The following is a 13156-nucleotide window of genomic DNA, read 5'->3' as shown; positions in this document are numbered from 1 at the left end:
GTCCGTCTGTCTAAATCACAATAGCGGTCGAACGCGAAAAGCTAATCGCTTGAAATTTTGTACAGATACAAAATATCGATGTAGGTCTTTATGGATTGCAAATGGGCCATATCGGTTCAGATTTAGATACAGCTCCCTTATAAACCGATCTCCCGATTTGACTTCTTGAGCCCCTAAAAGATGCTATTTTTGTCCGATTCGGTCCATCGGGCTTTTGGTCTTCCCGGTTTGCGTGTACCACCGTGTTTGCCTTCAAAAGACTTCTTTGCTGGAGCTTCTTCATCCATTCTGACAACATGACCTAGCCAACGCAGACGTTGTATTTTAACTAACTTATCGTCGTCGTGCAGCTCATGCAGCTCTTGGTTAATACGTCGCCTATATTCTCCAGTAACGCAAACTGGTCCATATATTTTACGAAGAATCTTTCTCTCAAATACTCCCAGCACTGCCTCATCTGCTTTCACAAGTACCCATGCCTCAGAATCACATAACAACACGGGTAGTATCAATGTCTTGTATAGTGTAATCTTTGTTTGTCGAGAGGTGGCCTTCTTTCTAAACTGCTTACTTAGTCCAAAGTAGCATCTGTTTGCCACTATTATTCTTCGCTTAATCTCAAAGCTGGTGTCATTCGTTTCGGTTACGGTGGTGCCGAGGTAGATAAAGTTACTGACTGTCTCAAAGTAGTGGTTCTCAACTTTCTTCATTTTCTTTATCTGCTCGGTTGTGCAAGGCTTTTTGGGAGTTGAAACCATCCATTTCGTCTTATCTCCATTCTACTTCTCCTACTTCCGGTGACCGACCTATGATATCGATGTCGTCGGCATAGGCGAGTAGCATGTGTTTTCTTGTGATTAGTGTGCCATATCTATTCACATCTGCATCTCGTATAATCTTCTCCAGCAGGATATTAAAGAGATCACACGATAGGCTCCTTGGCTCTCCTTCTCTGAAACCTCGTTTGGTATTAAATGGTTCGGAGAGACTCTTTCCTGCAGAGTCTTATTAATTTTGCAGGGATATCAAACTCAGACATGGACATAGTCAACAAAGAGGTGGTAGGTGTTGATTTGTCCTTCTCGGGTCTTTTCCAGGATTTGGCACAGTGTGCATATCTGGTCCAGGGTGGATTTACCATGTCTAAAGCCGCATTGATATGGCCCAATTATCTCATGGACTTTAGGTTTTAATCTTTCACACAGTACGCTCGAGAGTATCTTGTATGCGATGGGGAGGAGACTTATTCCTCTGTAGTTGGCACATTCCGTCTTGTCTCCTTTCTTGTGTACGGGACATAGTATGCTGAGGTTTCTATCATCGGCTATGCGTTCTTCTAGCCAGATAGCGTAGATAAGCTGATGCATACGTCTTATCAGCGTGTCGTCTCCGGTCTTAAATATTGTAGTTCAGCGGGTAACCCGTCAGCTCCTGCTGCCTTGTTGTTCTTCAGTCGGGACACTGCAACTTGGACCTCATTCTGACTAGGAGGTAAACATTCTATACCAACATCAGGGATCCAAGTACGGATTTCGCGTCATTTTCCATGAAGTGGGCAATAGTTTGCTCAAGATCGATCAAGATCGATCAAGATAGCTGTCATAGACCAATTTCTCGATTAAGGTTTTGGGGCCATAAAAGACGCATTTATTGTCCGATGTGGCCGAAATTTGGGATAGTCAGTTATGTTAGGCCTTTCCACATCTATCTGCAATTAGGCCAAGATCGGTCCAGATTTGAATATAGCTGCCATATAGACCGATCTCTCGTTTTAAGGTCTTAGGCCCATAAAAGCCAAATTTTTTGTCCGATGTAGCCGAAATTTGGGATAGTGAGTTGTGTTAGGCCCTTCGACATCTTTCTTCAATTTGGCTTAGATCGGTCCAGAGTTGGATATAGCTGTCATATAGACCGATTTCTCGATTTAAGCTATTGAGCCCATTAAAGGCACATTTATTGTCCGATTTCGCCGAAATTTGGGACTGTGAGTTGCGTTAGGCTCTTCGAAAACTTTGTGCAATATGGCCCAGATAGGTCCAGATTTGGATATAGCTCGGCTCGGGTCCATAAAAGGTGTTTTAATTGTCCGATTTCACCAAAATTTAAGACAGTGAGTTGCGTTAGGCTCTTCGACAACTTTCTGCAATATGGCCAAGATCGGTCCACATTTGGATATAGTTGCCATATCGACCGATCTCTCGATTTAAGGTTTTGGCCCCATAAAAGACACATTTATAAACCGATTTCGGTGATATTTGACACATCCGTGTCGTATGTAATTTAGATCGGTCTATATTTGTGTATGGCTACCAAAAAGACCAATATTTTGTTCTACAAAATTGAACAATGACTTGTACTTATTAGACCACTCAATGTCCGTGTCGAATTTTGTCCAAATTGGGCAATTTTTCGGTATAGCTACTATGGGGGCATAAATTATTCCTTTTTTCACCGGATTATGACGAAAGGTGGTTTTCATAAATACCGGAAGTGGTGGGTATCCAAAGTTCGGCCCGCCTTTCTACTAATTTTTTTTTTTCGAAATTATTTTGAATTCATTTGAAAAAAGGCTTATCCTTTAGTAGTTGGCTTTTTACTAGACCTCATTTTGACAGGGAGTAAAAAACCGGAGAGTATAACTATATTGAAGCTATCAGATGAATATGCCTAGTCTGGACCAAATGTCCTTTGTCTCCCTACCAAGTCTCAGAAACTTTGGTCTTGGTACTTGTGGAAAACGACAAAAGTTATTCTAAATTATAAAAATTCCCACGTACATATTCTCCCGTTGGAGACCACTGTAAAGTACAAAGTATACCAACCTCATTAAATAAATTGTTCACCGAAACAAGTATTGCAGCTGTAGTGAATATATTTTTATGTACTCATACTTTTGCAGTGAAAAGCCTTTTTGTGCATATACCACACCAATGATGATCGCCTAAGGGAGCCACATATTTTTTATTTTCCTCCCAAAGCTGCCTTGTTACAAACTTCTCATCTCATTTGATGATGGTCTCTTTTGTGTGTGTGTGTGTGTGTTTGTGTTTCGCTTTTTGCTCCAACAATCATTGGATCCTTTTGTAAGAGTTTTCTGTGCAATTATTTTCATCATTTTGTTTCTTTGGTTCTTTTGCGTCTCAAAGGGAAAGCACAAGAAAAATAATGAGTTACGCATGAAAGACTTCTTTTTGAGAAAAACCTCCTACCATGACATGGCATGGCATGGCAAAGCATCCATGCCAAGGCTTACACAAAGCAAAATGCGAAAAGGAACAAAAGGATTCACTTCTGGTCGTAGAACACGCAAAATTTTCTTTTTCACAAAAGTTGAGGTTGAACTCCTCCTTCTTGCCCTTTTCTCGCAAATACCCTGATTGCTGTTGCACGCTCGGTTGGCAACGTAGCAAATGGAAAAGTTCTTGGGAGTCACTATTATGTTTTGTTTCTTCTTCATAATGTCTACAAACGACCAAGGACTATCATTTCATGTACCAAAAACAAAATGAGAAATATTTGTTAATGGCGGCTTAGTCGTATTTGTAGAGTATTCCTCCACTAAATCAACTCAAATGGTCCGCCCTCACCATTTGCTGGATGGCATGAACATTTAATAGAAATTCTAATTATACAGGGAAATATGGCTTTTGGTTAAGACTTAAATTAAATATGATTATGAATATGGCCTAGAAAGAACTTTTGAAAGTGGGTTCCATTGGCTTTGGTTTGAGAAATATTTCAAATATTTCTTTAAGGCCGAAACTGCTGATATTCGATGGAAAAGTTGACGAGGATTCGAAACAAGCCTTAACTACTGTAATAACTGATCAGAATAAAGTCAATAAAAAGTTAGGCAGCAGAAACCGGTAGGTTGCCGACATGCTTAAAGCCACATAGCGGATGGGCAGAAAACCACAAATGCAAATTTGCCCAAGAACCTTCCATGGACGAATGGGGGCAAACTTCTCACATATCAATGAGTACAGTCCGATGCAAGTTTAAGCTCAATGATAAGGAGTCTCCTTTTTAGAGCCGAGTCCTAACGGCGTGCCGACACCTCTTTGTGGAGAAGTTTGGACATGGCTGTTATACCACCGGAGGCCACCGTTGCGCAGAGGTTAGCATGTCCGCCTATGACGCTTAACGCCTGAGTCCGAAACCTGGCGAGACCATCAGAAAAATTTTTCAGCGGTGGTTTTCCCCTCCCAATGCTGGCAACATTTATAAGATACTATGCCATGTAAAACTTCTCTCCAAAGAGGTGTTCCACTGCGGCACGCCGTTCGGATTCGGCTATAAAAAGGAGGCCCCTTATCATTGAGCTTAAATTTGAATCGGACTTCACTCATTGATATGTGAGAAGTTTGGCCCCATTCCTTGGAATGGAATGTTCATGGGCAAAATTTGCAATTTGCATTTTGCTATACCAAATGGTAGAGTACCTCACAGATGTCGAGGGGATAACAAGCGCTGAACATTTTCAGATGTTCTAGGATTCGAATCCAGGCATTCAGCGTCATATGCGGACACGCTATCCTCTGGTCAGAAAAATAGAAGAAGAAACTCCACCATTAGACTAACATCTACAATTTAGTAAATATTTTCATTTTTGATGTAGGGTTGCCATATTTTTAGTAAAAATCTCTGAAAATTGTTGGCAACGTAACGAATTTTCATGAAAATGTGGCAACACTTTCCATGAGAAATATGCTGAGAGAAGCGAATGTTCAGGGCGACGCTGTCAAAATAGATTCTCATTTGTTTCTCTTTCGAAACGAGCTCAATGATCGGATATTTTCTTTGCAAATGGAAAAGGAATGCCAGAGATCGCAACACACCAAACACTATGGAACGCGTTTCGTCTTTGGTTAGAAGACTTTTCAACCATATTAGATATGATGGCTTCAAGAGCCGTACGTTGATGAGTTGCATTTGTATAGAATTTATTGCGAAAACGCCTCTATGATACAAATAACACATTAACCACGCTCGACAAACCTGCCTATTAGCTGTACTCTTCGCAATGCATTTGTTTTCGTGTAATGACAGATTTTTTGTCTGTAACAATTACACTATTTCCATGGTATGCACATGATTCTGTGCATCTGTTGGAAGTTGTATTGATGGCTTTGAACGCTAGACAACGGCTATGATACAAATACCACATTAATAACGATGGGCAACCCTGTCTATTAGCTGTACTTTTCCCTATGCATGTGTTTTCGTGTAATGACAGACCTTTTTCTGCGACAATTACACTATTTCCAAGGTATGCACATCATTCTGTGCATCTGTTGGAAGTTATATTGATGGCTTCGAACGCTAGACAACGACAACGGCCTTCGCTGTGTCTCAGTACCATGACGGTAGACTCTGAATCTAGCCGCGGCGGCTAAATCACATAAAACAACTTGACGCTGACCCTTGATTCTAGTTTGAACTTAAGTTTTATATACATACACACTTTGAAATCATCTCCGCATGTTGACAATATTTTCAACAACACCTTCTCATGATAATGAGACCATTTCTTCATTATTTTGCAACGTCTTTTTTCCATCGGTGTACTTGTTGAAGCTCTCGGAGTTTCAAACCAGCCATATAATGAAAGCTAAACCTTTTTATACCCATCACCGTAGGATAGGGGGTTTATTCATTAAGTCATTCCGTTTGCAACACATCGAAATATCAATTTCCGACCCTACAAAGTATATATTTCGGATCGTCGTAAAATGCTAAGACGATTTAACGATGTCCGTGTGTCTGTCTGTCCGTCTGTTGTAATCACCCTACAGCCTTCAAAAATTGAGATATTGAGCTGAAATTTGGCACAGATACGTCTTTTTGATGTACGCTGGTAAAGTCTTGAACGAGCTAAATCAGACCATATTTGGATATAGCTGCCATATAGACCGACCTCCCGATAAGGGGTGTGAAGGCCATAAAAGCTTTAGTTATTACCAGATTTCGCTGAAATTTACAGCAGTGAGTTATTTTAAACCTCTCGATATCTGACCTAAATATGGATTAGATCGGTCCATATTTAGATACAGCTACCATATAGACCGATCTCCCGATAAAGAGTCTGAAGACCATAAAAGCTTTATTTATTACCCGATTTCGCTGAAATTTACAACAGTGAGTTATATTAAACCTCTCGATATCTGACCTAAATATGGATTAGATCGGTCCATATTTAGATATAGCTGCCAAATAGACCGATCTGCCGATAAAGGGTCTGAGGCCCATAAAAGCTTTATTTATTACCCGATTTCGCTGAAATTTAAAACAGTGGGTTATTTTAAGCCTCCCGACATCTAATTTAAATATTGTTGAGATCGGACTATATTTAGATATAGCTGCCATATACACAGATCTCCAGATAAAGGTCTTAAGGCCAGAAATGCTTTATTTTTATACCCACCACCGAAGGATGGGGGTATATTCATTTTGTCATTCTGTTTGCAACACATCGAAATATCCATTTCCGACCCTATAAAGTATATATATTCTTGATCAGCGTAAAAATCTAAGACGATCTAGCCATGTCCGTCCGTCTGTCCGTCTGTCTGTTGAAATCACGCTACAGTCTTTAAAAATAGAGATATTGAGCTGAAATTTTGCACAGATTCTTTTTTTGTTCATAAGCAGGTTAAGTTCGAAGATGGGCTATATCGGACTATATCTTGATATAGCCCCCATATAGACCGATCCGCCGATTTAGGGTCTAAGGCCCATAAAAGCCACATTTATTATCCGATTTTGCTGAAATTTGGGACAGTGAGTTGTGTTAGGCCCTTCGACATCCTTTATCAATTTGGCTCAGATCGGTTCAGATTTGGATATAGCTGCCATATAGACCGATCCTCCAATTTAGGGTCTAAGGCCCATAAAAGCCACATTTATGGTCCGATTTCGCTGAAATTGGGGACAGTGAGTTGTGTTAGGCCCTTTGACATATTTCTTCAATTTGGTCCAGATCGGTTCAGATTTGGATATAGCTGCCATATAGACCGATCCTCCGGTTTAGGGTCTTAGGCCCACAAAAGCCACATTTATTATCCGATTTTGATGAAATTTGGGACAGTGAGTTGTGTTAGGCCTTTTGACATATTTCTTTAATTTGGTCCAGATCGGTTCAGATTTGGATATAGCTGCCATATAGACCGATCCTCCGGTTTAGGGTCTTAGGCCCACAAAAGCCAAATTTATTATCCGATTTTGATGAAATTTGGGACAGTGAGTTGTGTTAGGCCTTTTGACATATTTCTTCAATTTGGTCCAGATCGGTTCAAATTTGGATATAGCTGCCATAAAGACCGATTTCTTGATTTATGGTTTTGGGCCCATAAAATGCTCATTTATTGCCCGATATCGCCGAAATTTGGAACAGTGAGTTAAGTTAAGCCCGTTGACATACTTCTGCAATATCGCACAGATCGGTCAAGATTTGGATATAGCTGCCATATAGACCGATATCTAGGTTTTAGGTTTTGGGGCCATAAAAGACGCATTTATTGTCCAATGTCGCTGAAATTTGAGACAGTGAGTTTGGTTAGGCTCTTCGACGTCCTTCTTCAATTTTGCGCAGATCGGTCCAGATTTGAATATAGCTGCCATATAGACCGATCTCTGGATTTAAGGTTTAGGGCCCATAAAAGGGGCATTTATTGTCCGATTTCGCTGAAATTTGGGACAGTGCTTAGTGTTAGGCTCTTCGACATGTTTATGCAACTTGGCCCAAATCGGTCCAGATTTGGATATAGCTGCCATGTAGGCCGATATCTCGATGTAAAGTCTTGGCCCCATAAAAGGCGCATTTATAATCCGATTTCACTGAAATTTGACACAGTGACTTATGTTCGGCTTTTCGACATGCGTGTCGTATATAGTTCAGATCGGTATGAGGTATATGAGTATACGGTGTGAAATTTTTACCGAATTTTGATGAAAGTTGGTTTACATATATACCCGAGGTGGTGGGTATCCAAAGTTCGGCCCGGCCGAACTTAACGCCTTTTTACTTGTTTAACCAGTTTTGCTGAAATTTGAAACAGTGTGTAGTTTTACGCCTCCCAACATAGGACCCAGATCGGATTATATTCAGATATAGCTCCGATATTGACCGATCTGCCGATAAAAGGTCTGAAGCCCATAAAAGCTCTATTTATTACCCGATTTCATTGAAATTTTAAACAGTGGGTAGTTTAAGGTCTCCCGACGTTTGGGTGCATAAGTTGTCCAATTTTCACCAGATTGTGGCAAAAGGGGGTTTACATATACACCCGATGTGGTGGGTATCCACATACTTTTTACTTGTTTTTAAATGAATCGTAGACTATATTCATGCTTCAAATATCCAATTTGACTTGAAATGCAACCAAAAAGGTAAAGAAATCTTAGTTCTCCTATTCCCTATCCTTAAAACCTTTTATATTTAAATTAAACAGTCCAAAAAGTGTTCGATTGGTATGATACGAAGCATGATAAAAAATTAAAATGTCACTCGGCAGTGGTGGCAAAACAAATCTCTACCTTCCGGCTAAATAGCAATTTTCTGGCTAACGAAACTCCAACGAAAAAAGGGTCTACCATATAATGTACATATGTCCTGGTCAAATAAACGCGATTTAAACCATATGTAAACATTAAACCAACAATTTTTCGCGGAAAAAATTAAGCATAAAAAATACACCATACCAGGCAACATATCAACAGCCAAATTTATGAGGACGAATAGCAGCTTAAGTTTTTGTTTTTATAAATAAATTTAATCCCATTTATCGCACCCCAAATAGCATACCATCAAACATTTTAGGAAAACCAAAAAGAAACAAACAAAAAATAAACGCCAAAAATTTTATTTAATACGTTGCTAGAATAAAAAATAAAACTGGACTTGGCAAAATGTATTTTATTATAACCCATGGCAAAAAAAAACAACAATCGCCAAAAAAAAAAGCAGCAACAGAGCAGCTAAAGAAAACAGTTGCCAAAAATGAAAGAAACATGTTGCAAATGGAATAAAATACGTTGTTTAAAAAGTTGAGGCGGCAAACCGCGAAGTTTCTGGGGTCAACTCCAACGTCAACATGAATTTATCAATTTAGACATCCGCCACAATAATAGAAACAAACAGAGCCACCAAACACATACAAACACACACACTCATACTCACACAAAAACAAACACTGGCTGTGTTACACCATGAAAGGCTTTTGTCCTTATTCATATCCTTGCCATACACCAACATACACACACACTCATGCACATTCACACCCAAGTGCATGCAAAGATACTCTCTGTCTTTACAAATGAGCCTTGTAATGCTAACAAAAAACAATTTAGGCTAGATTTTCATTGTTTCGTTTCGTCCTGTGGCCCTTTGTCTATGGTGGACGAGAACGAGTTTTTGTCCATTGCTGGCCTCTTTGTTTTCAATTTGCTTCTTCGTTTTTTTTTTTAATTCTTTTTCTTTATCTGTTGAAAATCTGTAACCGTTTGCTTTCATTGAGACATCATTGTTCTCCGTCCAAGAGGAGTAAAAGATCGGGCACAACGACATGGCTGGCAGCACTTCAGCTCCGTGTTATTACGTGGTTTGCATGACCAGAACAAATTTATTAAAGAATTTCTAGTCTGTTTTTTATGAATTGCGAAGTCAACTTCATGGTACTTCTTTTTTATTGCCCTGATAAAATTTGAATGAAATAGTTTACGTTACCTATGGGATTTATGGACATTGTAGCCATTGCATGCCATAAATTTGAAACTTTTTGTCAAGTTCACTAAATATCCCATGTGTCCAGTGAAGCAATTCTTTTGGAGATGTTATTTCAGACAGGCAAAGCAGATAATCTTTAACTATCTCTTCTTTACTTTTCTGGTATTTTTCAAGTTCAACATTAAAGAGCTTTTCAGGTTTAAACGAAAAATAGGTCTAAAATTTTATTGGCTTAAGATATAAATTAGTGTGTAAAAAATTTCCAAAACAAAACCTCGGATCATTAAGCTCGTCTCAAAAGAGAAACAAACAAAAATTTCAAAATTTAATTATCTTCGTCCTAACAGGCAAAACAAGTAAAAAGGCGTTAAGTTCGGCCGGGCCGAACTTTGGATACCCACCACCTCGGGTATATATGTAAACCACCTTTCATCAAAATTCGGTGAAAATTTCATACCTTATGACCCATATCAGTTATATCAAAACATGTTCCGATTTGGACCAAATACTAATAAGTACAGTAGCTATATCTAAAAATTAACCAATCTGAACCATATACGACACGGATGTTGAAAAGCCTAACATAAATTACTATGTAAAATTTCAGTGAAATTGGATTATAAATGCGCTTTTTATGGGGCAAAGATTTTAAATCGAGAGATCGGTCTATATGGCAGCTATATTCAAATCTGGATCGATCTGGGTAAAATTGAAGAAGGACGTCGAAGAGCCTAACTAAACTCACTGTCTCAAATTTCAGCGACATCGGACAATAAATGCGTCTTTATGGCCCCAAAACCTAAAACCTAGATATCGGTCTATATGGCAGCTATATCTAAATTTGGACCGATCTGTGCGATATTGCAGATGTATGTCAAGGGGCTTAACTTAACTCACTGTCCCAAATTTCGGTGACATCGGACAATAAATGAGCATTTTATGGGCCCAAAACCTTAAATCAAGAAATCGGTCTATATAGCAGCTATATCCAAATCTGAACCGATCTGGGCCAAATTGACAAAGAATGTCGAAGGGCCTAATACAACTCATTGTCCCGAATTTCAGTGGAATCGGATAAAAGATGTGGCTTTTATGGCCCTTAGACCCTAAATCGGAGGGTCGGTCTATATGGCAGCTATATCCAAATCTGAACCGATCTGAGCCAAATTGACGAAGGATGTCGAAGGGCCTAACAAAACTCACTGTCCCAAATTTCAGCAAAATCGGGTAATAAATGTGGCTTTTATGGGCCTAACACCATAAATCGGAGGATCGGTCTATATGGCAGCTATATCCAAATCTGAACCGATCTGGGCCAATTTAACGAAGGAAGTCGAAGGGCTTAAGACAACTCACTGTCCCAAATTTCAGCGAAATCGGATAATAAATGTGGCTTTTATGGGCTAAAGACCCTAATTCTGAGGATCGGTCTATATGGCAGCTATATCCAAATCTGGACCGATCTGAGCCAAATTGACGAAGGATGTCGAAGGGCCTAACACAACTCACTACCCAAAATTTCAACAAAATTGGGTAATAAATGTGGCTTTTATGGGCCTAAGACCCTAAATCGGCGGATCGGTCTATATGGGGGCTATATCAAGATATAGTCCAATATAGCCCATCTTCGAACTTAACCTGCTTATGGACAAAAAAAGAATCTGTGCAAAGTTTCAGCTCAATATCTCTATTTTTAAAGACTGTAGCGTGATTTCAACAGACAGACGGACGGACATGTCTAGATCGTCTTAGATTTTTACGCTGATCAAGAATATATATACTTTATAGGGTCGGAAATGGATATTTCGATGTGTTGCAAACGGAATGACAAAATGAATATACCCCCATCCTTCGGTGGTGGGTATAATAAAAAAAAATAAAAAAAAAAGAAAATTTTCTCGTGAGAATGCATGAAAAGTTTCTAACGTGCACATCTCTAATTCTTTCCAACTTGACATTGATTCTATTTCCTTATCTCATTGATACACCGCAAATTAAGTTATAAAGGGTTTTTTAACATCAACTTACCTCTCGCCTTACTCTCAACATGTGAGGTGTCCAACGATGATGTAGTCAACGAGGGAGGTGCTGCACTCGAGGTTATGACACCATGTTGCGGTAGTGGCGAACAACCTGCTGGCTGTAGGCTATCCAAGCGATAGCGTTGACCAGTTGTCGCCGCAGATACGGTGGAAATACAATTGCCATTTAGCACTAAACTCGGCGTACTATGGGCAATGGCACCGGATCCAGAGTTGTGCACTGGTATACCTATGCAATTGGCTGAATTTGTATTCTGTACTGAAGGTAAGGTATCAAGGGTATCGCTTAAACGTTGACTGGAATAAATGTCACTACAAATAAGGATTATAATTAGTTTTATTACATGTATACAGTTTATTTTAATCATTTTTTTACCTAAAAGCACTGGAGGCCCCAAAAAATGAACTTCGATCCTGTAGGGCAGCTTTTGCTTTTTCCACGCTTTGCTTCAGCTGCTCAAATGTGGACTGATGAAAACGATATGAGGTCCAATCAGGTGAACATTGTCCCAGTGTTATGCAATCCTCGGTTTTTACTTGGGCCAGTGTCGGAGGTGAGACACGCTTCAAGTCTAAGGCCGTTTGATATGAACATGAATTTTCATACATATTGAAGGCTCCACTATCGACAGTGCCAACACCACCTCCTCCACAGCCGGTCGGAGGTGACCAATTCAATTTACCACCACTGTGAGTGCAAAGTGGAACAGAAGTCCACTTTAGCCTGTTACAAAAAGAGTAAAAAAAAGACGTATTAAATAAAATTCAAGTACCCTCCACCATAGGATGGGGGTATACTCATTTCGTCATTCTATTTGTAACACCCCGGAATATGCGTCTGAGTATATATATTCTTGATCGTTATGTCATATTAAGTCAATCTAGCCATGTCCGTCCGTCAGTCCGTCTGTCTGTCAAAAGAACGCAAACTTTCGAAGGAGTAAAGCTAGGCGCTTGAAATTTTGCACAAATACTTTCTATTAGTGTAGGTCGTTTGGAATTGTAAATGGATCAAATCGGTTCACGTTTCGATGTAGCTGCCATATAAACCGATCTTGGGTCTTGATTTCTTGAGCCTCTAGAGGGCGCAATTCTCGTCCGATTTAACAGAAATTTTGCGTGTCGTATTTTGGTATCATTTCCAACTACTGCGCTAATTATATTTGAAATCGGTTTGCATTTTGATATAGCTGCCATATAAACCGATCTTGGGTCTTGACTTCTTGAGCCTCTAGAGGGCGCAATTCTCGTCCGATTTGTCTGAAATTTTGCACGTGGTGTTTTGGCATCACTTTCAAGTACTGTGCTGAGTATGGTTCAAATCGGGCCATAACCTGATATAGCTGCCATATAAAACCGATCTTGGGTCTTGATTTCTTGAGCCTCTAGA

At 39.6% G+C, this 13156-nt stretch overlaps 1 protein-coding gene across 1 annotated transcript in view; it reads right to left on the bottom strand.

Moving 5' to 3' along the window:
• Positions 1-13156, bottom strand: part of LOC106094248 (DNA-binding protein D-ETS-3) — a 162875-nt gene that overhangs the window by 125875 nt on the left and 23844 nt on the right. Inside the window, exons 2-3 of the mRNA XM_059360630.1 lie at positions 12143-12490; positions 11753-12078 (exon numbers count right to left, since the gene is read on the bottom strand). Of these exons, the coding sequence (XP_059216613.1) occupies positions 11753-12078; positions 12143-12375 (559 nt within the window). The 5' untranslated portion in view covers positions 12376-12490. The remainder of the gene's footprint in view (positions 1-11752; positions 12079-12142; positions 12491-13156) is intronic.

This window comes from Stomoxys calcitrans, chromosome 1 (genome assembly GCF_963082655.1).
Source record: "Stomoxys calcitrans chromosome 1, idStoCalc2.1, whole genome shotgun sequence".
Classification (NCBI taxonomy): Eukaryota; Metazoa; Arthropoda; class Insecta; order Diptera; family Muscidae; genus Stomoxys; species Stomoxys calcitrans.
The sequence above is the reverse complement of the archived record's forward strand: the minus strand, read 5'-3'. Positions and strand labels throughout refer to the sequence as shown.